At 34.2% G+C, this 24,881-nt stretch overlaps 3 protein-coding genes across 4 annotated transcripts; 2 read left to right on the top strand and 1 right to left on the bottom strand.

The window, feature by feature from the left end:
• Nucleotides 1-625: 625 nt before the first annotated feature.
• LOC115717004 (uncharacterized) lies at nt 626-1,910 on the top strand. Its single transcript, XM_030645928.2, has 2 exons — nt 626-1,295; nt 1,376-1,910. Exons 1-2 carry the CDS (start codon nt 855-857, stop codon nt 1,655-1,657), a joined length of 723 nt encoding a protein of 240 aa, XP_030501788.2. The 5' UTR covers nt 626-854; the 3' UTR covers nt 1,658-1,910.
• A 155-nt stretch (nt 1,911-2,065) lies between these two features.
• LOC115717003 (MDIS1-interacting receptor like kinase 2-like) lies at nt 2,066-7,305 on the top strand. Its single transcript, XM_061115462.1, has 2 exons — nt 2,066-4,093; nt 5,206-7,305. The coding sequence occupies exons 1-2, from the start codon at nt 2,182-2,184 to the stop codon at nt 5,607-5,609; spliced, it is 2,316 nt and encodes a 771-aa protein (XP_060971445.1). The 5' UTR covers nt 2,066-2,181; the 3' UTR covers nt 5,610-7,305.
• Nucleotides 6,390-8,653, bottom strand: LOC115715735 (uncharacterized). 2 transcript variants are annotated; one of them, XM_061115463.1, is made up of 3 exons: nt 8,177-8,581; nt 7,374-7,482; nt 6,390-7,273 (listed from the first exon to the last, which is right to left on the bottom strand). In XM_061115463.1, exon 3 carries the CDS (start codon nt 7,260-7,262, stop codon nt 6,564-6,566), a length of 699 nt encoding a protein of 232 aa, XP_060971446.1. In that variant the 5' UTR covers nt 7,263-7,273; nt 7,374-7,482; nt 8,177-8,581; the 3' UTR covers nt 6,390-6,563. The 2 variants fall into 2 exon arrangements, with proteins under 2 accessions (XP_060971446.1, XP_030500262.2); XM_030644402.2 differs by having other exon boundaries at nt 6,390-7,482; nt 8,177-8,653.
• Nucleotides 8,654-24,881: the final 16,228 nt, after the last annotated feature.

Here is a 24,881-nt window from a genome sequence, read left to right as displayed (position 1 = left end):
CACCAGCTCGACTCGAACGCAGGCCCGACCCTAAGCATAGGCGGGTTAGGCCTGTGTCTAGGGCCCACCTAGCCTAATGGCCCACAAAAAAAAATCCTTTTTAAAATTTATATTTTTTTACTAATTTTTAAAAATATTACATTTTTTTTTAAATAAGGGCTCAATTTTTTTTTCTTTATGACCCACTATATCTCAGGCCAGCCTTACTTGAACGGCAATGCGCGCGTGTTTGATGAGCCTTTGTGTGACTCATCTCTCTTTCACAAAAGTGGGTAACCCTTGAGGCCCAATCTAATTACTCATATCTACACTATATATACACTTATTTCCAAAGAAATATGAGACTAGTCCTCCAAGGACTTCAAAAATCCTTTCCAATTTTTTAGTAATAATTCACAAATGTTCCAACATTTATTAATTTCTTCTATCAAATTACACTAACTTGGTCTATATATCATATCAATAAATAGTATATGCCTATATGGAGTACTACTTACTCTAGTTTATTGTAATTTAGTGAGAACAAAGTAGTGAATAAAATTTGTTCATGAAAAAATTAGTTCAAAAGGGTAGTGAACAAAATTGAAAACGTTATAATAGGCTGCTTCTCATTTTCGTTACATAAAAGCTTCTTCACATATGAAATGTTTTTGTAGCATATGTAAGTCCGTACATAAAGAGTAGTCTAAACTGTAAGGATAAGGTTTATGAGTTTTGCCAGCCACACATAATTTTGGCATTGTTGTGCGCAAGTATAGCCTGTTATGCTTAATTTCAAGATACAATTTCCCGACAACTTCTTCTTCAGAATTCTATCTAAGAGTCACGAAATCCTATTACTCTAATCTCTTCAAATGGGGTGCAAGGTAAACCATTCAATTAGCTCTCTAGCACTTTTCAAAGTCTCAACAAAAAGAGCAAATCTTTGCCCCAGAAAAATCATAACTTTCTCATCCTCTCCCAACAGTCAAATCCAGCAAACTCAAGAGATAAAAACTAACCATTACACTGTCAATTTCAAGACTTTGGGAGCTTGTAAGCTTGGAATTGCTAAATATCCTGATTTTGGTTACAATGCTGAAGGTGGGAAAGGAACTGGGTCTGCTTCGAGAAAGGCTGAAGAAACCACCTCTGATGATGATGAACTTTTGGTTTCTTTTGACCTTAAGACACTGTATATTCCACCATTGACGAGTTCAACCACTAAGTTCTTGGGTTTACCACTGCCACCATTTTTGAAGATCAGTATCGACCCACAACACTTTAAAGGGACTATCAATCCAAACTCTGGCCAGGCACGTATAATGTATACATAGATAGACCGTTATTATTATAATTATAACTACTTTCTCACTATAAATCCTGTTATACATAGGTTGATCTTGAATTCAAAGCCAAGTTTTGGTTTACAATAGGGAGTTTGTACAAAGCGCCAGCACTGATAGTGGAGACGGTGTTAACAAGTGAGGAGTCATTAGTTGGGAAAATGAGAAGAGGAAGAGGAGAAAGGTTGGACAAAGATGGAAAGTGCAGATTGGTGGGAGTGGCTACCGTTGATCCTATTGATGATTTCCTCATGAACTCGTTCCTTGGACTTCCTACTGAGTGCCTTGCCGACCTCAATGCCATCATATCCTTTACTCCTTCACCATATTGATTTCTTTGTATGTATTGATACCTTTTCTTTGTTCATATAAATTCTCCACACGGACCACACATACGTGTACGTAATCATTAATTGCAATATGAGAAATTTCAATTACTGTAATAAAATTATTACTTGTTCAATCGATATTGTAAAGAAACAGAGAAAAGGTACTAATGGTTTCCTTCCTTCTAGTTAGTCATTCTGTTAGTTGATTAGGAGTTTGTTAAATCTACAATTGTAGCTCTTAAAGTCAATTATCCCATACTTCTATAGTTGTATGTAATGAGTTATTGCTCTTATTTGACTATTCAAATCTGCTTTATCTCTGGTATAACGTGGAAGTAGCGTAGACTAGAGGGTAGTCAATGTCAAACGAAATATCTGTTTCCAAAGTCTTAAACGGAAGAGATGGGTCAACGCGGGAAATTCCAATATCTGTTTTCTTATGCAAACATCTTAACTGAACTTTGAGACATATAATGTGTGTTCTGTTATTTGTAGTCCTCTACTTTTGAATTGCCAACCAAATTAAGATGACGCCCTTCCTTTTATTTCTTCTCATGTTCTTGTTCTTGTTCATGTCTTTCTCAATGACATCATCAACCCAACTCTTGTTGTCACTGGACGAAGAAGCTCATTCTCTACTTCAGAGTGGGTGGTGGAGTGGTTATCCTGGCTACGTGCCGCCGGATCACTGTGAGTGGCTTGGCATTACTTGCAACGGTTATGGTAGCATCATGGAAATATCAATGCCTCCTAAGTTTCAGTTACGGGACAAGTTTGTGAAGTTTAACTTCTCTGCCTTCCCAAATCTTGTTCGTCTTCAACTCGTTGGACATGGACTCATTGACAATATACCATCTGATCAGATAAGTACTCTTCATAAACTAACTTATCTTGACCTTTCGTTCAATGAAATCAATGGTTCAATTCCTGAGGGGATTTGGAGCTTGAAAAAGTTGGAGACCTTAAACTTGGGTAGAAACAAGATTGTTAGTTCTATTCCTTGTAGTCTTGTTCATTTGACCAATTTGGTCTCTCTTTCACTTGATTCTAATCTTATTAGTGGCTCTATACCTGTAGAAATTGGATATTTGAAAAGTTTGGAGCAATTGAATCTTAGTGACAACAAACTAAGGGGATCAATACCTTCAAACATTGGCCTTTTAACCAATTTGAAATCTCTGTCCCTTGGATCGAACCAAATAAGTGGCTCTATTCCTTTAGAACTGAGAAATTTGAGCAAACTAGAACATTTGTTCCTTGGTGATAATAATATTACTGGGGAAATTCCTTCATTTATAAGCCATCTAACCAATTTGATATCTCTAGACTTGTCAAGTAACATGATTTATGGTTGCTTATTTAGTGAGCTTAATCAGTTAACCCAACTAGAGTATCTTAACCTGTCCTCTAACCAGCTTTCTGGTGAGGTGCCTCTTGAAATTGGAACACTGTCAAGACTTAAGGTTTTGGACTTGAGTGGTAACTTATTCCATGGCAAAATACCTTCTCAACTAGGGAGTATGTCAAACTTAAGGTTGTTAAATCTTAGCCACGATGAATTGACAGGAACAATTCCTAATCAAATTCAAAATAACTTTCGTTTTTATTCTCCACCTCATGAATTTTTTAGAAATAGAAATTTACTCACTGATAAAATGAGTGTCCCTTCCACTGATGCATCATCACTCTCTAACTCTACATCTACCAAAAGCAAGACCGAAATTATTACACTCAACATGGAGATTTTTATTCCAGTAATCAGTTTGTTTGGTATAGTTTTAATTGGATATCTGGTTTTCAAAATTTGGGAAGCTAACATTATTGCGGATTCAAGAAAAGAAAAGCATGGAGATTTATTCAATATATGGAATTATGATGGAAGAATTGCATTCAAGGATGTCATTAAAGCAACAGAGAGTTTTGATAACAAATACTGCATTGGAAGTGGTAAGTTTGGGAGTGTTTACAAAGCAAGACTACCCAATGGCAGAATAGTGGCCTTGAAAAAACTTCATAGTTTTGAAGCAGAGGAACCTGAATTTGTAAAGAGTTTCAAGAATGAAGTGAAACTGTTATCTAAAATAAGACATAGAAACATAGTGAAGCTTCATGGTTTTTGTTACCACAAACCATGCATGTTTCTGGTCTATGAATATGTGAAGAGAGGGAGTTTGTTTAATCTTCTGAGAGATGATAGCAGAACTATGCAATTGGATTGGAGCAAGAGAATAAGCATAATTGAAGGCATAGCACATGCCTTATCATACATCCACCATGATTGTAGTCCACCAATTGTTCATAGAGATATAACCACCAGCAACATTCTATTGGACCAAGAAATGAAGGCTTCTGTCTCTGACTTTGGCATTGCTAGACTCTTAAATCCTAATTCTTCTAATCAAACAGTACTTGCTGGCACCTTTGGCTATGTTGCACCAGGTAAATATTTCACTCAATATATATGTATACGTTGGCCTTGTTATGCTTTACATAATAAGATTGCAATACATAAATTTAAAACCGTAAATATAATGCCCTAAAACAATTATAGTTTTATTTAGTTAAACTTGATATCTAACTCATTAGATTATGCATTGCCCAACTATATTTTACTTAAGCACAACACCATAATATAATTATAAAATATAAATAATAAAGTTAGAGTATTCAAACATAATTATGCGCGTACATTTTTTGCTTTGCCTTTTTTTCCCCTTTGATACTATATTTTTTTTGCTATATAAATATATCTTTGTCCATTAAGATTTTTTATATTTTGATATCATTTTCAATTAATTATTAATATTTTACTCTATTGTTGATCATTAGATTTTTATGATAAAATGGTATAAAATTAGTGTAAATATTGTGTAAAATTGTGTTTTCATTAGAATTATATTAACTAACGTATTTTACATAATATTTTTCCAATAAATGAAAAAAATAATTTTTTTTTTTGTTTAGAAAGAACAAAAAGTCACAACACCATTTGTGAAAGAAAAAAAAAGTCACAACCCTATAATTGAATTAAAATCATTATGAATAATATAAATTTGAGAAGAAAAAAGAAAAACAAGATGAAGAAAGAAAAAAAAAAAAGTAAAAGAATTTTTAATTAAATTATTTTAATGGGGTGAACTCTTATTTTTATAAAATATGAAAAGAAAATTAAGTAACTAAATTAATATAGTAATGGTAAATACAATCAAGAATTAATTGATATATTTGAGTTGGTGTTTTGGACATCTAAATATAATATTTTATAACAATAATGTAATTATGTAAATAATAAGATTTTTTTATGAGTCTAAAATGCCTGCTTATCAAAAAAAATACAGTCCAAAATGTGTGATAATAATTATATGATCTAAAAATTATATAATTTACGTATTCATTTTTGTTTTGTTTCTTATTTTTCCTTTAATACTATAATTTCTTTTGCCATATATATCTCTTGTGATTAAGTTTCTTTACTATTTTTATTGTATTGTTCATTAATTAATACCATTTACTTTAATCTTGACCATTAACATATTTTTTTCCTGGTTCAGAATATGCCTACACCACGACTCTGAGTGAAAAGGGTGATGTATATAGTTTTGGAGTGGTGGCGTTAGAAACAATCATGGGAAGACATCCAACAGAGATTATTTCTTTGATACTTTCAAGAACATTATTGTCTTCTAATACTCCCATCATTATGATAAAAGATGTTTTAGATTCACGTCTATCACCCCCAAATGGTAATCACATTCTTGCCTCCAACATTGTCTTGGTAGCTACAATAGCCTTAGCATGTCTGTGTTCTGAACCAAAATCTCGGCCGACGATGATGAATGTTTGTCGATGGCTTCTTCTTCCAAGAACACCTCTGCTGCGACACCCTTTTCATTCAATTTCACTACAGCAGCTCTTTAACCAAGAAATCTATAAAATAGATGATTATAAGCGCTAGAAACTGAACCAGAGGCATATTTATGTTGAAGCCGAAGAGGCATACTCTTCTATGATGAAATATAGTTTTTTTTTTTTTTGTTAATTATTGAAAAATGGCTAAAGAGGGAGGTTAACATGTATATTGTTGTTGAGAATCATGGGGTTCCATCTCAAAACCAATTGGCAATGAGTGGAGTAGCCCATGTTCTTATATATGGCTCAACACTTTCACATTTAATTCATGTGAGACAATATTCTCCAATGTCCAATACAATTGACTCAAAAGATTGATTGATGTGTGAAGTTGGCTCCTATTTCGACTAATGAAATGACTTCATTCGGATTAGTGCTGAAGACTATTAATGTCTGTCATAACTAACTGTTGTGAAGACTCACCAGTAATAGAATTATCAGGTAATTCTTTAACTCTATTTATAACCCTTAGTACTGATCAACCTAATAATTAGACAAATAATAACACAGCTTGTATATATATCCAATTAATTTATTGGATTCAAACTGGCTAATGAGAGTTCTAATTAGGTTGATGCTTATAAGCAACGAACTCCATATTTTAATGACATTTTTGTAATGCAAATTATTCTTTTTGCTGCAATCTATACAAACTCAAAATTATGAATAAGGGATAAGAATAAAGAGAGTTCTTGAGTAGTTAAACATCAAAGAGGCATGACTCATAGTAATATAACAATTTCATCTTTGTTTGGCCAAAAAACACACTCATTTTTTTATTTTTACAAACAACAACAATTTACCATTTAGTTTCACCTAACTTGAGTTTGATGAAATGAGCTGTGTTGAAATCACGAGCTCTATGATCTTATATATATGAAGAACAAGCAATGTACAATAACAGAATTCAGTTAAAGAGTAGCAACTTTTGCCTAAACGCACAGCTCAATAACTAACTTATAACCGAATTAACTAACTTCAAACTACCTTCACTAACAGCCTACTTATTTGACTTTTCCTTTAATAACGAAGTTGAATGCATAGTATTGTCTGAATGGCTTGAATCTATCTCACTACCTTCCCCATCATCCTTAAAAGCAAAAGCTTTAGCTGTCAAACTAGGATGCACTTTGTTACTTGAATGTTTAACACCAACAACGAAATCTTGAGTATGGTATGTTTCAATTTTGCTTTCTACTTCATTCCTATCCACACTCCCAACCCTCTCTTCATTGACTTTACTCAAGCTCCTGCTAGTACTTTGTATGTTCTGCATCACAGCACTAGAAGCATCATCATCTTTATAATGTTCATCTCTTGCCTCCTGGCCATTACTTTTACCTTCTTCTTCTGTTTGATCCTCCAATAATTTTGCATCCTCAAACTCAATTCTCTTGTCTTCGATCTCTTGCTCATCAATTCCCTCCTCCCTCTCTCTATCATCTTCATCAATCAAATCTTCCACTTCCTCTGGTTCTTCCTCTTCCACTCTCTCTTGATCATGCCCATCTATTTCATCATCTTCACTCCTACCTTCTTCATTATCGTTTTCTTCTTCGAGCTTAATTTCTTCTAAATTGTCCTTCAAATCATTCTCCTCTTCCTTTTCAACCTCATTTTGAGTGTCAACTTCGGGATGGAGGTCCCGCCTCCCAAGCTTTATGAGTTCAACCCCATTATGCATCTTAGCTGATATCATTGAGGAGCTATCTACATATGCCTTGTTCTTATCATGTGAGTGCTTTACTTGATAAAGCAACCAGAAGCAAATGGCAAGCAACAAACATACTTGAAGAATATGTAGTTTTACCTTGAACCCTTTTGACCTATGATTTTTGCTAGGTGATTGCTTCAACATTATTGAGTTTTCAAATATATTCAACTCTACCAAATGGCTGCAACAATTGGTACTCTCCAATCTGTATAAAGTAAAGTAAGAAAGATAAGAGACAGAGACTCCATTAATAACCACACCTTAAAAAACCAAAATCCACAGGGCTGTCTCCTATTAAAACCCCCAACCTATACTTCATTACTGAGAAAAGAGCCACAAACAAAGTCAATGTTCAAGTACCAATATTACTTAATTATGCAAAAAAAAGGTTTTTAGTTTCAATGCTCCTTTTGAAGAATAAAAGACTGTTTTCCAAAAAGTTTAAATTGTCAGGGCTAGACTTTATGGTGTTCTCAATACTTTCCCAAATTGGTTGGAATTAATGTAACACAACCATGAACACAAAAAATAGGGATCGTTTTGGCTAAAGCAGTTACGCTATCTAACAGTACATCCAAAAATTAAAAAAAAAAATAACAATAAAAATTAAACAAAATCAAAGATAACATTTTATCAGAAATTGAATAATTAGAAAAGGCAATTTGAGGGTGACAGGTACACAAGAACCGATTACTTTTTACATTCGTACCATTAACTTTAGAATTCAACTTTATAGGAGTAGAAAGCACAAAACTCAAATCAAAAGGAAACCCAAGTTTCAACTTTAAGGACACCCAAATGTTTAACACTGGAAAGAAATAGAAGAAAATTATTACAGCAATAAAATAAATGCACTGAAAAAGATAAACCAAAAAACATGGTGAATGTAAGTAGCTTACCACTGGGAATTAAAGCTCAGATAGCAAAGGGAGCGCGAGCGGATGGTAGAGATGGTCTAAAATGGAGTCTACAATTCCAAAGATTTTTTTGAGGGAAAATTCCAAATTTTATTTATAAACGCTGTGAGAGATTACATTTTCTCCCAAATGGAACGCTTTTTTTATTTTTAATCTTTTGGGTGTTTAGTTTTGTTCTCTTGAAGTTATAGTAATAGTGAAACATTTAAAAGAGAAGAAAATATAAAAGGAAAAGGATTATGTGTGTGGTGGAAAGGGTGAGTGAGTAGTTGAGGGTGTGAAAAATGCATGGGTGTTGGAATGAATGAAGAATGAAATAAACGGATACCAACGGCAAAAGGAAACATCATATAGAAGGAATGACATTGTTTAGTGAAGGTGAGAGACAGTGAGTCAGTGAGATGTGAGAGTGAAAAACAATGCCATTAATAGCTTTTACTTCAATACTATGGCCCGCCCACGCCCAGACTTGTGTGCTTAAAAGCTCTTCTTCCAAAAGCTACATTGGGAGATTTACTTTTTTTTTAATAGATGTATTTTTTTACCGTATTTATAAAAATAATATCAAAATATTAGTAAAAAAAAAATACATAAAAATAATAAGAAAACAATATTAAAATAACAGCTAAATAACATAACAAAAAATAATATAAAAAAATCAATAATAAATTAACAAGAGTACAACATACAAAAACATAAAAAAAAAAAAAATTATATATATAAAAAAAATTAAAAATCGTAAAAATATTTAAAATTCTATACGACCGTATTTTTGTAATATTTTTTTTATTATTTTTGTATTTTTTTTAGAAATAATTCCTTATTTAAAATAATATACTATATTTATTTATCCCACAAAAATATGAATATTACTTTACTCATTAAATATTATTAAAATATTTTTGGAAGACTAAAATATTATTGGAGACTACATGCTAAAAATAGTCACACTGATGCATCCCTTTTTTTTTACTAGTTTACTAGGAAACATACCCGCACTTTATGAAGTTTTCTAATAATGTAAATATAATTTAAAATTTTATGTTTTGTAAATGTTGACTATGAATTTAGCCAACTGACATGGAGTCTGACTAGGATTCAATTTTGTTTATGACTGTTACATGTGGAAAGATAATAAATATAAAAGACACAATAATTTATAGAGATTTGACCCATTTGATCAAGTAATGACCTACTCCATTTTTGCTGTATTCACTCTTTAGATAATACCATGTAAAGTACAGGCTGAAATCTTGTAATTTCTAGCTATGGCTCTCTACAGTATTATAATGATGAGATTGTGTGTTAGAGACTTGCAAAGTGATGAGAAGGAAAGAGAGAGTTTAATGTCTTAGTGCTTTTGAGCTCTTAAGTGCATGTGTAGAATAAATAAATTCAGGCCCCTTTCACGTAGGGTTAAGACCTTTTATACAGTGTTAGGTTTTTCACAAGTTGTTATTCAAAATACATAACAGATGGAAAATATCCCTAGAAAATAGGACAGTTACATTTTGGCGAAGCTTTCCTACTTTTGTGGGCAGTTCAAGTCGTTTTGAAGTTGTAGATGTGTTCTGGACGATTTGGAAACTTCTAGAAGGCTTATGGAAAAAACACAACTGTTAGAGCATAATATGTGTATTGGTCGGTCAGCTATATTTAGGCTGCCTGGTATATGAGTTGTCACCCTTGCCGACAAGTTAGAGGTCCGACCAGGGTCTTGCTAATGCTTATGTATCTTTGTCTTCGTTAGAGATTTTGATATCAGGATGAATTTGTTTCAGAACCTTGAAGATGAGCATCTTCTAAGTCTCCATGTTCTTCTTTATCTTGAGTCTATCATTAAGATATTTGAAGGTTAGGGGGCTACACGACACTACCCTGGCCAGTTAGTACTGGCTTGCCTTACACATGTTGTACGACACTACCCTAGTTGGTCAGTGCTAACTTACCTAACACATGTCTTCTACTTTTGGCCACGTGTTGGTGTCGTGTCATGTGAGAAAAAATTGGGATAATAATTACCCCCCAAGTCCATGTTTGAACATTTGTCTGGATAGGGACTTTACATTCTGCCTGGTATTGTGATGCCCTTTGCCATGCACCTATGTGTTGAAAATTAATTTTACTAGGATCTAGATTTACTAACATGTATGTAGATTATAATTCTATAATCTTACATCCTAAATATGAAATTCCTAAAACGATAAATAAATACATAAGAGATTAAAAAATCCTTATAGTGATGGCAGCAGAATAATATGACTCCTTCTATTTAGAATCTCTAGTCCTTGATTCCTGTCTGTAGCAGAGTATTCTCAAGATCTGAACCTGGATCTTCCCGTCCTTTGATTTTGTTCATCACAGTCTTCCACAAAAGTCTGAGTATCACCTTGAATAATAGTGTGGGCTGATACTCAAATCACCTTTGGAACAAATTTGAGAGAGAGTTTTTATGGTGAATTCAAAAAAACAAGAGTATAGGAAGAAGCGACATTAGATGAGATTGGGCTTAAAATAGAGATTTGGGTTGAAGTCTAACTCTAGTGCAGAATTTCTTATTGGGCTTTAGAGTTAGGTTTATGCCACTTTATTCTATTTAAATGAAACAATGTGTCTTTTCTTATTTTACCGCTCATCTCTTCTAATTATTTAAATACCAATTTTATTTCAATATAAATAATTATCAAATAAAATACAATTTAAATATATTTATTAATTAGACCCACAAAGTGTACCAATTAATAAATAAACTCTTATTTCTCCTTTCTTCTCAAAAATGCCTAAACTTTGTGTAAGTTCTCAAATAAGACATAGTCTATTTTCGAATTATAGTTGACTTATTAAATCAATTAGTTGAGTGTAGAAGATGATATTATCTCAGATAATGTGGGGACCATGGGCCTATGTAACCAAGCTCCTAATAAGTAGATCCAAAATTGACCAAGTAAATTTCCTATCTTATTAATTCCTCCTGACTCCACTATAGATTTGGAATTGCACTCTTGATTACATAGAATGATCTATATACCAAATATGGATACATTATGAATTATCCATTGTTACAATATAAATAATCAATTATCCCCTATAGATGGTTTACATCGAGTATCGATAAATTTACCATTTTACCATCCAGTGTATTTTATCCTTAAAACACTTAGCTAATTGTAAATGATATTTCAATAAACTAATATAATTACTGAAATGAGTACTTTATCATTTATCGCGTTAAGCCAAGTTCTAAGAAAACTATCGCTTCACTTATAATAGAAGTTATAGATTCTATATCTATGATTAACGCTCTCACTTAATTGAACTACTGAATTCCCAATATGTAAGTATTGGGCCGATCCTATTGATTAGCTGTAACGAACAAGACAAAGAACTCATATACTACAATTAGGCTAGAACTTAATCATCTTAGGATTAAGATTAATTGATCTAAGATCAACTAAATGAGATTGACTTAGAAAAGACATAAAGGTAAGTCTTTAATATCTTTTCCACTGTCAATATCGGTCCAGTCTGATGTATAGCTGATACATGCAATACTACTTTACTTTACTAATGACCTGGAAAAGACATTCCACTTATACAGGTGTAAGTAAACCACATCATTGATTATCACGTCAGTATAAAAGTGCACTGATAAATCGTGAAAATAAATAATTTGAAGCATTTAATCATGATTATTTTCTACTATGTAGACAACACTATAATCATGAATAACTATATATTTAGGATTTAATAGAATTTATATATTAAACATATAATCATGAAAGTAATTATGTGAACCATGCAACATAAAATGATTTTAATCTTTTATTAACTAGTAAACTTGATTATATTGAAATATATTTTACTTTGGGCATAAAATCCCAACACTATGCATGGTCACCCTTCAGTCTCTTCGATTGATTCATCATTAGTTATCAACTTTCTGTCAATCAATGTGGGAAATCGTGTAATGACTTCACACTTTCCCTTGTTTAAACTCTTGGCTTTGTCTTTCCCATCCATGCCTATTTTTGTGGCATTAACTCCCTATTAAATTTTTTGGGAGAAAAATTAATTTTCAGAACCTATATAAGTATCTCACTCTTTTTCTTCTCATTTTTCACCTTTCAACTTCTTTGAACTTAGAAAACTCTCTCAAAGTATCTTTGAAACTTAGAACTCACGTAACTTTAAACTTCTCAAACCGAAAGCCCCCACAACCTAGGAATCCTTTGACGAGCTCGATTGATGTTTGCTAAAAGATTGCCATTGCCTAGTAGATTAGTGCTACTCTCGCTAAGTCTTCATAGTAGGTGAGTTCAAAAATCTTTTCTTTCTTTTTCAAGTTTTTTAGTTCTGCCATTGTTGAGTTTCAAGCTTTTGAACTTCTCAATTTTCATGCTTTAGAGTAGTCTTTATACACCGTGATCCATGCAATAACTTTAGGATGTAGAATGCATGAATTTTTATGAAAAAGATTCAATCTTGCACTTTGTTTTGACATTTTGAACTTTGAGGTTTGAAGATCACAAAGAATTGAACTTCAAATGTATAAATAGGACTATTTGATTCGATTAGGGACCCTGCCTGGTACTTTGGGTCTGTTAGAGACCCTGTTCAGTTGTTTAGATCCATATAGAAACTCTGTTTGGTTCTTATGGAACCACTTTTAAGCTGGCCGGTTCTTGTAGAACCAATTTTAAACTAGCCGATTCTTGGCCTCTCAAATCTAGGCTAATCGGTTAATGATACACCATCTTCAGGCTGTCCGGTTAATACCCTTAATTTTTGGCTAATTAGCTTGTGGTTTTATCCATGTGTATTTTATGATCTCTGGTTGTTCACCTTTCTCTACCTTTCTGCACAGATGAACCTGTGCAACTACTTGGGAGGTGACAACCAAATTGATGAGGATTTACTAAGTATTCTGTATGAAGACTATCGCTCAGCCAGTTCCTCCTCTGAGAGCTCATCAGGCAGCTGTTTGAGTGATTTTGAATTGAGTAGTGGTTCTCTGGAACCCAAGATCTAACATCACCACTATTTTGAGCGAATAGGTGGTGAAATCTACAAAAAGTTCATTAAGGAATTGAACCAAGGGTGGAGACAGTTCCTTCCCAAGTCATGGAATTATATCGTTCGGTAAAGTATACCTAACACATTGCATGTTGGGCTGGAATATTCCATACTTAGAGATCTTCCTGCACCAGAGGCTATTATGATCTTACATTATCACATTCTTTCTATTCTAATTGTTTTGGAGATCGTGATGGAAATAAAAAAGTTTAGATTTAGCATCATAACCTAATTCTAAAAACATAGTCTTGTTACTGATTCACTTATTTATCCTTACGTTGAATAACACCAATCACATGGATTGACAAATATACCCTTACATCAAATACAATAAAGATCAAGACTAAAGAACATTAAATCAGTTACAACTGAAACAGTTACAAATATCACTAGGAAATATTTTTCTCATAACAAAGAGATATACAGAGCCAAAGAGATACAGTAGAGCACAACAACAGAAATAAGAAAGAGAAAAAAGAGAGCCTTTTGGCTGAGAGTTGTCCCCTCCATATGAGCTCCTCCTAGAGAATCTCTTGAGTGTTTATGTAAAAAGAAAAGAGAGTTTTGTTAGTATCCAAAGAGAGAAAAACATAGAGAAATACATATAGTTGTAAATCAAGAGTGTAACCTGTTATTTGATGATTAATGGAATCAAGCTGAGGGCTTGACGGAGAAGTAGCCGGTTGTTTTGGGCAAACTCCGAGATCAAATTTGGCATCTCCATCTTTACCATTTCTGTTTGTATCTCTCATCTTAATCCCTATATTGTTTATATTTGTATTTGTGTGTGTATTGTGTGTTCTTGCTATTTTCGGGTGTATAGTGATTTGGCCGAAAATTGAAGAGAGTTTTCTGGGTTTAGTGTTTCGGGTAGAAGCTTAGGTTTTCTGGGTTTATTTTTTCGGGTAGAACAAAAGAGGAGTAAGAAAATAAAACCTAGAAAACCCTACAACACAATTTTCGTTACTGCCATATAGAAGAAGAAAACAAAATAAAAATACCCCTTTGAACCCTAGACCTATATTCAGTAGAAGAGAGAAAAGAAAAGAAGTAAAACAATCTATAACCCTAGAACACCCAATTTTATTGCTGCCATTAAAAGAGAAAATAAGAGAGCTTAAAGAAATCCTAATGTTAGGTGTGGCTGTGAAGAAATTAGAATCCCAAAAAACCCTAGTTGTTACTGTAAAGAAAAGAAGAAGAAGAGAAAAGAAAAACATTTAGAACCCTAGAACCCTAGCTAGTGCTGTTTGAGAGAAAGAGAGAAGATATTTGAAAAAGTTTGAATTTTTGGTGAAGGAATATTGTGGCTTCCGTAGATAGTGAATATTAGGGCTAGAAAAGATACCTTTTATATTGAGTTTCTTAGGGTTTAATCTAGGTGGGCTGCTTCTCTTATTGAGGGAATTAAGAGTCATTGTTTGACTCTTTCTCTGACCAAAGAGATAGAATAGCAAAGGGTGCAAAGTGTTGATTGGAGAGAGAAAGCTTCTCTTGAGCTGAAGCTTTTGTGGGTCAAACCTCTTTATTGAGAACAGTCTTTTGACTCTTGTTGACATTGTTCTTGTTGGGCTTTTAACATTGGGCTAAAACAAAGGTTAAAAGTGTTATATTTAATAATACCAATTATTTTGTGGACGCATAAAATAACAAATTTTGAAAAATACCAATTTGCATGGTATTAATTTTGCTTCTTTAAGTGTGTTGGTCAAAACAAATTTCCAACAGTGGTATCAGAGCCAAATTATTTCCGCAAAGAGATTCAAGATAATACATTCAAAAGGCAAGGTTGAAAGATATTGAAAATCAAGAACAAGAAGAATTTGATCTTCAAGAACACAAGGATGGAAATCAAGAGGAGGAATTAGATATTGGAGATTTGGAGGACATTCTAAACCTTTATTAAATTTGATTTTTAACAAATACAATATGAGTAGTTTTAAAATTGATGTTGATAAGTTTGATGGATCAGGTGACTACAGAATATGGATGAGAAAAATAAGATCTCTACTGGCACAACAGAAGCTGTTGAGGGTCCTTGAAGAACCCATTGAATGGCCTGAAGGAACAACTAAGATACAGTAAGAAGAGTATCTTGAAACAGCTACTGGGATTATCATATTCAACCCAAGTGATGCAATCATTAGGTTGGTTGATAAAGAAGAAACTCCATCAAAGATATGGAGGAAGTTCGAAGTGCAATTCCAACAGAAGTCACTAATATACAAGATCTTTCTAAAAGAAAGGATCTTTGGATACAAGATGAATAGATCTAAAAGTCTTGAAGACAACTTAGATGAATTTCAGAAGATGCATATAGAGTTGGCTAACTTGGGAGAAGGAGAAGCCTTGACTGATGAAAACCAAGCAATCATCATTCTGAACTCATTACCGGAATCCTGTAAGGATGTAAAGATAGCAATAAAGTATAGAAGAACTTCGATTACCATAGATGAAGTCATCTCTACACTAAAGTCTATCGACTTAGAGATGAAGAATGGCATGTTGGGGAGCCCTAATGGTGAGCTAAAATTGAGTAGAGGAAGGCCTCATGAGAAGAAGCCTTGGAACAATAAGGGAAGGAGTAACAGCAAAGATTCTTCTAAGGGTGGAAGACATGGAAATGGGAAGTCTCCATCAAGAGGATAGAAAGATCCTAAAGGCTCCTATCACTGTGGTAAAACGGGGCATATCAGAAGAGACTGTTATTTTTGGAAGAAAAGTAACACGGGAAAAACAGATGGTAGCGATGGTGACTTAAATAATGGAGAAAATCATTTCTCAAAGGAAAAGGGAAAGAAACATGAAGCCAATCTAAGTGATGGCTATGAGAGTGGAGAAGTTTACATTACTGCAATTAAATTCAGAGATGTGTGGATTTTAGATTCAGGATCCAGTTTTCACATAAATAATAATAGATCTTTACTTTCTGATTTTAGGGAATCTAAAGGAGGGAAGGTCATCTTAGGCAACAACCAAACATGCCATATCGAAGGCTCAGATAATGTAAGCTTTAAAATGTATGATGGTATTGTAAGAACTCTTACAGGGGTAAGATTTGTGCCTAACTTAGCAAGAAATTTAATTTCTATAAGTATGCTAGATGACCTTGGTGTTGTGATTAAGATTGAGACAGGTACCATGAAACTAAGCAAAGGTTCAATGACCATAATGGAAGGCTACAAGGAAGGAGGTCTACACTACTTAAAGGGAGAACCAGTTTAACATTGTCACAACACAACAACATAAAATCTTGAAGATTCTAAGGCAATCTTATGGCATAGAAGGCTTGGGCACATGAGTGAGAAAGGTTTGCAAATCATGAGTGAACAAAATCTTTAGTGCAAAGAAAAAGTAAGTAAAGTTGATTTTTTGGAGCATTGCATATTGGGTAAGCATCATAGGCTTAAATTTAAAATTGGGACACATAATTCTAAAGAAATTTTAGAATATATACATGCTGATTTATTGGGTCCAGAAAATACAGCTACACATGGGGGGAGTAGTTATTTTCTATCTATTGTAGATGACTACTCTAGGAAAGTATGGGTTTTTCTTTTCAAACATAATATTGATGCCTTTGCAAAATTTCAAGAATGAAAAATTTCAATAGAAAATTTAACTAACAAAAGAGTTAAGACTCTTAGGATCGATAACGGTCTAGAGTTCTGCAACGATTTGTTTAACATGTATTGCAAGAATAATGGCATCAAAAGGCATAGGACTGTAAAACTAACCCCACCACAAATCGGAGTACCTGAGAGGATGAACATGACTATTTTAAATAAAGCCAAGTGCATGCTATTCCAAGCAGGGTTAGCTACTGGATTTTGGGGGGAGGCAGTACTCATAGCAGCTTATTTGATAAACTGAAGTCCATCAAGTGTTGTGGAGTTAAAGACCCCTGAAGAGAGATGATCTGGCAAACCACCAGATTTATCCCACTTAAAAGTTTTCGGGTGTGCAGCATATGCACACCAAGGAGATGGAAAGTTAGAGCCTAGAGTTCTAAAGTGTGTATTTTTGGGATATTCAGAAAGAACAAAAGGGTATAGACTTTGGGTAAGAGAAAAAGGTTTTAAAACTATTAATAGTAGAGATGTAATAGTTTATGAAAATATTTTTCCATGCATTGCTTCTAACCCAAATGTTTTAGGTTCTTGCCCTAGTACAAACCATGCAGGTAACTCAATAAACTTTGATCTAAGACATACTACTCCAAGTGATGAACAAGGAGAGAACACTGTTTAGGTGGATCAGGAAGAGAACACTGTTCAGGTGGAACAGGGAGAAGACACTCTTCAGATGGAACAGTGAGAAGACAATGTTCAGATGGAACAGGGAAAGGACAATGTTCAGGTGGAACAGGGAGAAAACACTGTTCAAGTGGAACAGGGAGAAGACACTGTTAAGGTGGAACAAGGAGAAGACACTGTTCAGGTGGAACAGGGATTGAACATCGTTCATGTGCAACAAGGAAACCTGAGAGAAAGTCTGGCAGAGGACTTGGAGGACTACCATTTGACTAAAGACAAAGCTGAAAGAGCACATAGACAGAACATTTGGAATGAAGACATTGCGTATGCACTGTTAAGTCCTTTGCAAGGACAGAAGAACAAACCATAAAGTTGGGGAGAAGCTATAAAGTACAAGAATGCTAAGAAGTGGAACGGTGCTATGGATGACGAGACAGACTCTTTGAGTAAAGAGAAGACTTGGGTTTGTGTTCCGAAACCCAAGGGAAAGAGTGCTGTGAAACATATATGGCCCTTTAGACAGACAGAAAAATGCACTAAGACAAATAAAAAGTTGGAGGATATCAGTCAGATCCTCAACTCTAATGGGATTGGTTCAAAGATGTACTTCATGTTGAGTATCATACAAGGTACAGCATAAACTATAGTTGTTGTTAGCAAGTATATGGTTTTGACTGAGAAGATACATTGGTTGATTATAAAATGGATTTTAAGGTACTTAAAGAAGACAACATGCATTATACTTGCGTTTAGAAAGTCACAAAACCAAATGGAAGGGTTTTGTGACTTGATCTATGCAAGGGAGAAAAACAAGGTGACACAATGAAGTGTCACAAACATGAAGACCAAGGTGTTTATCCTAGCTAAGTTCAAACTGAACTTGCTAGGGATAAACAAATGGTATAGACCCTTGGGGTCATTCAAGACCTCATAGCATCATCAACTATCCTTGGATAAATAAGAGAATCTGGGTGGAATATGTTGTTACAGATTAACTTATTTATCCTTAAGTTGTATAACACCACTCACAGGGATTGACAAATATACCCTTACATCAAATACAATAAAGATCAAGACTAAAATACATTAAATCAGTTACAAAAACATTTACAAATATCACTATGAGAATCACAGATAAGTCTATAAAAGGGAATATTTTTCTCATAACAACGAGATAATACAAAGCCAAAGAGATACAGTAGAGAACAACAACATAAATAACAAAGAGAAAAAAGAGAGCCTTTTGGCTGAGAGTTGTCCCCTCCATGTGAGCTCCTCCTAGAGAATCTCTTGAGTGTTCATGTAAAAAGAAAAGAGAGTTTTGTTAGTATCCAAAGAGAGAAAACAGAGAGAAATACATACAGTTGTAAATCAAGAGTGTAACCTGTTATTTGATGATTAATGGAATCAAGCTGACGACTTGACGGAGAAGTAGCCGGTTGTTTTGGGCGAACTTCGAGATCAAATTTGGTGTCTCCATCTTTACCATTTCTGTTTGTATCTCTCATCTTAATCCATATATTATTTATATTTGTATTTGTGTGTGTATTGTGTGTTCTTGCTATTTTTGGGTGTGTAGTTATTTGGCCGAAAGTTGAAGAGAGTTTTCTGGGTTTAGTGTTTCAGGTAGAAGCTTAGGTTTTCTGGGTTTGTTTTTTCGGGTAGAACAAAAGAGGAGTAAGAAAATAAAACTTAGAAAACCCTAGAACACCGTTTTCGCTACTGCCATTTAGAAGAAGAAAATAAAATAAAAATACCCCTTTGAACCCAAGAACTATATTCAGTAGAAGAGAGAAAAGAAAAGAAGTAAAAAAATCTATAACCCTAGAACACCCAATTTTATTTCTGCCATTAAAAGAGAAAATAAGAGAGCTTAAAGAAATCCTAATATTAGGTGCGGCTGTGAAGAAGAAGCTTGAAGAAATTAGAATCCCATAAAACCCTAGTTGTTACTGTAAAGAAAAGAAGAAGAAGAGAAAAGAAAAACATTTAGAACCCTTGTACCCTAGCTGCTGCTGTTTGAGAGAAAGAGAGAAGATATTTGAATAAGTTTGAATTTTTGGTGAAGGAATATTGTGGCTGCCGTAGATAGTGAATATAGGAATGTCAGTCGGGCCGGGCCCGGCCCGGCCCGCCACAAACCCAGTCCGGCCCGACATCACTTTGGCCCGGCCCGGCCCGGCCCGACTCCTTCTTTTGGCATAGCGGGTCAAGCCCGGCCCGAGATAATCGGGTAGGGTTAGGCCCGACCGTTTTTTTTTTTTTTTTTTTTTTAAAGAATACTTATTATTTTGTTTTGTTTTTTTTTTAAAAGAATACTTACAATATGACATGCCTTATTAAAAGGGATTTCTTTTTTCTTTGGTTTTGTCTTGTTTTGAGTCATGGGTAATGGGTGAACTATTATATTGTTTGATTATGTTTTAAAATCAATATTATAATAATTATGTAAGTCAATTTATTTTTAATGAAGAGAATCATAAGGGTGTGATGGTAATTCTTTTTTTTCAATTTTACTTTAATAATAGATAAGGTTGGAAACTAAGGTTTTCAATGAATAATTGAATTTTTGTTATAATGAATAAATGAGTGATTCAATTATGCATAATAGAGAAAAGCTTGAGATTGTACTTTTGTTACTCACAATATTTAATACATCAATAATAACTACCAACCATATACTCAAATATAATAACTAGCAACCATAAGTACTAAACACTACAATTTGTTCTCATCCATGTCCTCACTCATATACTAAAAAGAACAATGTACTTTCTAATCATCAAGATCAACTACGTAAGGCTCCTGCAAAAAAATAAAAACAGAAAAAAGTATTAATAATAAAAATAAATAATTTATTTGATAAATTACAAAAACTTAACTAATTACCATTGTTGGATCAACATCATTATCTTCATCATTCACTGTTGTTGTTAAAAAAAATAAAATAAATATTAATTCTAATTAAGAAATGAAAAAATGTATATAAATATATATTTACAATTGTTAAATAATATCTACCTTTTTTGTCAGTCTTCAACCAATTTTGTGTACATACTAATGCTTTAATGTAGAAGGATGAAGTCTCGAACGATGTGAACTCACGTGCCTACCACCGATCTTTGAATGTAGATTCGAAGCGGTGCTAACGAGCACAGCAAATACATCCTTGGCAATCATACTCAACAAAGGGTATTTGAGGCCCGTCACCTTCCAATAGTTGCATATATCAAATGACTCTTCAGTCCTAGGTATCAAGTTCTCCTCTAAATATAAATCCAGTTCAGACTTCATATTCTCTACTCGATAGGAAGCTCTAACAAATCTGTCAAAGTTAGAAAGGGCATCCAATCGGCGTGTTGAAGACGATGTTGATACATTTTCTTCTTGAACCCTTCTTTCTCTCAAATGAGGAAACTTAGACCCGTACTCCTCTAGTAGCTCGCAACAAAGCTCACGAACCTTCGCAATTTCAGTTACATATTGCTCATCTCCATAAATTACAGAAATAATATTCGAGCAACATGAACTTGTACCTCGGATCTAAAACAACCGCCACACACATAAGCCGTGAATCTCTCGCCAATATTTCTGGAACATGGACATCATTTGAGTTGCCATGTCCTTAATAAAAGGCACCTACGATAACATCCATGATTCAATGTTAGTCTTAATTTCACATATTTTTGGAAAAAAAATATTGGCGGTAGGGTACTTTGTTCCGAAATTAATTCGGTTACTTCATGAAACAACTGCAACTTATCACACAATTGTTGAGCATTTTGCCAATCAATTTCGAAGGAGCACACCTCAAACGCAACTCCCGGCCTTGCACGTTCAAATCTTGTCTTGTAGGATAAAGTCATGCTAAGCATTAGAAAAGTTGAATTCCACCTCGTTACACAATCAAGTGATATTTTTTTGGTGTATGGTACTCCAAGTTGACGAGCAGTGTCTTCAAATTTTTCATGTCTTTTTGGTGTGCCGACCAATAAGCAACCTTGTCTCGAATTTTGTCAACACTATCACCAATGACAGATAAGCCTTCTTTGACAATTAGATTTAAAATATGTGCACAACAACGCACATGTAGCAATTTTTCCCTTCAAAATAAAAGGCTTGTCGAGGCTCAAATTGTCCTTTCAAAAGATCAATCATGGAATCATTGGCAGTACAGTTATCGAGAGTCACTGTACTGATCTTGTCTTCTATTTTCCAATCATTAAGACAAGATCTTAGGGCCTCAAGTAGTGTTGGAGCATCGTGAGGACACGGAACATACTTAAAACTCAATATCCATTGTGTAAGTTCCAAGAATCATCGATAAAATGAGCATTCTGACCATATATCCCCTCTTCGATGATTTGCGGTCCACATGTCCTTGTATGGCTATTCTGCTCCTACTTTTTTCCAAATTTTGCCTGCACTTTTCTTTCTCAGTTTTATACATTTTCATAATGTCTTATCTAATTGTATTCCTTGACACCATTTGAAACATGGGACATAAAGTGCTTGAATATTCTATAAACCCGCTATGCTCAACCATAGACAAGGGATATTCATGCTTAACGATCATTTGAGCCAATTTGGTCCTTGCAAAATCAGGATCAAAATTAAAAGAAACTGAAGGGCTTGCAGTTGCACTAGGATTGGCGGCAAGTTGGGCCTTTCTTACAGGACACGTTTTCACGTGAGAATTTAAATGCCTTGTCCCACTAGAACTTTCTCTACTAGCTTACGCTCGCAATACTTGCAAACCGCTTTAATTTTTCCATCAATTTTTTCCCGTGTGAAATGATCCCATGCACGAGAAGTTCTTTTTCTCTGATTCTGAGTTTCATCTACTGTATTGCTAACAGATTGTACTTCATTTGTAGTTGATGGCACAAAATCAACATCATCCTCAAAATTAGAATCGATTTGACCAGACATTCTATATTAACCCATTCACAGATTTTAACAGATTTTTGTATTTTAACACAATCTTAACAGTTGCATCCATTCACAATGAATAGGCATACATAGCACAAGGCTACAGAGAATTACACAATTTACAACTTGTGAGAACCATTAGAAATCTGAAATTCAAATTAACCCAAACTGCAATTACCTTTACCTAAACTAACATATGGAACTACAATTTAGAAAAGAAAAGCTATTTAATTGTAGCACAAATATAAAAGACTAAGCAGTGATGTGCATAAAATTGTGATAGACACACAAAAACATATATACATCTAGAAATACACTAAAGTCTCTTGGAGAGATACGTAAGCTTACCAATGAGAAAATGACTCCTGAACTCATGAAACCAACCATAAAGTCTACTTGGAGAGTTGTTAAGAATTATAATTATTCATTGCAGACAGAAAATTTAGGTAGAAAATAATCACCCTTATAAATTAAGAAAAATAAGTTCTGCAATTCAAGTCTCGGTAGAATAAAGACAAAATATTAACAAAAGAGTATGAATTAAACAATTAACAATTAAAGTTAGAATCTTGAAGAGCAGAAAGTAAATATAATTATGCATTATAATAAAAATCTTACATAGGAAACATGAGATACTTTAATAACTAAAAACATGGTTACAAACAGTACAAAGATACACACGGAAAACATGGAGAGATTGAATGTACCTGACTGTTAGAGCTTGAAGCTTTGTCGCGACTCGCCGCCATCGAGCACTCGAGATTGGGTCTTGGGTGGGACTAGGACGGACGCACGGAGTGAGGTGAGGTAGACAGAGTCGTCGGCGGCGGGGCTGGAGATGAAGGAGCGACGGAGTGCAGAGTCAACTGAGAAAAAAGTCGTGAGATTTAGGTTTAGAATTTGAGATTTTTTTTTAGGGATTTAGGTTTTTTTTTAATATTTGAAACCGGGCCGGGCCGGGCCCGACCCGAAATAATATATGCGGCCGGGGCGGCCGTTCAAACCCGAAAGAGCCGAATCATTCGGGCCATAGTCAACCGGCCATGAAAATAGCCCAGATTGACATTCCTAAGTGAATATTAGGGTTAGGAAAGATACCTTTTATATTGAGTTTCTTAGGGTTTTATCTAGGTGGGCTGCTTCTCTTGTTGGGCCGAATTGTTGAGGGAATTAAGAGTCATTGTTTGACTCTTTCTCAGACTGAAGAGATAGAATAGCAAAGGGTGCAAAGTGTTGATTGGAGAAAGAAAGCTTCTCTTGGGCTGAAGCTTTTGTGGGCCGAACCTCTTTATTGAGAACAGTCTTTTGACTCTTGTTGACATTGTTCTTGTTGGGCTTTTAACATTGGGATGAAACAAAGGTTAAAAGTGTTATTTTTAATAATACCAATTATTTTGTGGACGCATAAAATAATAAATTTTGAAAAATACCAATTTGCATGATATTAATTTTGCTTCTTTAAGTGTGTTGGTCAAAACAAATTTCCAACAGTAGTATCAGAGCCAAATTATTTCCACAAAGAGATTCAAAAGAATACATTCAATAGGCAAGTTTCAAAGATATTAAAAATCAAGAACAAGAAGAATTTGATCTTCAAGAACACAAGGATGGAAATCAAGAGGAGGAATTAGATATTGCAGATTTGGAGGACATTCTCAACCTTTATCTAATTTTATTTTTAGCAAATACAATATGAGTAGTTTTAAAGTTGATTTTGATAAGTTTGATGGATCAGGTGACTACAGAATATGGAGGAGAAAAATAAGATCTCTACTGGCACAACAGAAGCTGTTGAGGGTCCTTGAAGAACCCATTGAATGGCCTGGAGGAACAACTAAGATACAGTAAACAGAGTATCTTGAAACAGCTACTGGGATTATCATATTCAACGTAAGTGATGCAACCATTAGGTTGGTTGATAAAGAAGAAACTCCAGCAAAGATATGGAGGAAGTTAGAAGTGCAATTCCAACAGAAGTCACTAACAAACAAGATCTTTCTAAACGAAAGGATCTTTTGCTACAAGATGAATAGATCTAAAAGTCTTGAAGACAACTTAGATGAATATCTGAAGATGCATATAGAGTTGGCTAACTCGGGAGAAGGAGAAGCATTGAGTGATGAAAACCAAGCAATCATCATTCTCAACTCATTAGCGAAATACTATAAGGATGTAAAGATAGCAATAAAGTATGGAAGAACTTCGATTACCCTAGATGAAGTCATCTGGGCACTAAAGTCTATGGACTTAGAGATGAAGAATGACAAGTTGGGGAGCTCTAATGGTGAGCTGAACTTGAGTAGAGGAAGGCCTCTTGAGAAGAAGCCTTGGAACAATAGGGGAAGGAGTAACAACAAAGATTCTTCTAATGGTGGAAGACATTGAAATGGGAAGTCTCCATCAAGAGGACAGAAAGATCTTAAAGG

This window comes from Cannabis sativa, chromosome 5 (genome assembly GCF_029168945.1).
Source record: "Cannabis sativa cultivar Pink pepper isolate KNU-18-1 chromosome 5, ASM2916894v1, whole genome shotgun sequence".
NCBI lineage: Eukaryota > Viridiplantae > Streptophyta > Magnoliopsida > Rosales > Cannabaceae > Cannabis > Cannabis sativa.
Note: the sequence above shows the minus strand (reverse complement) of the source record. Positions and strands in the feature narration are given on the sequence as shown.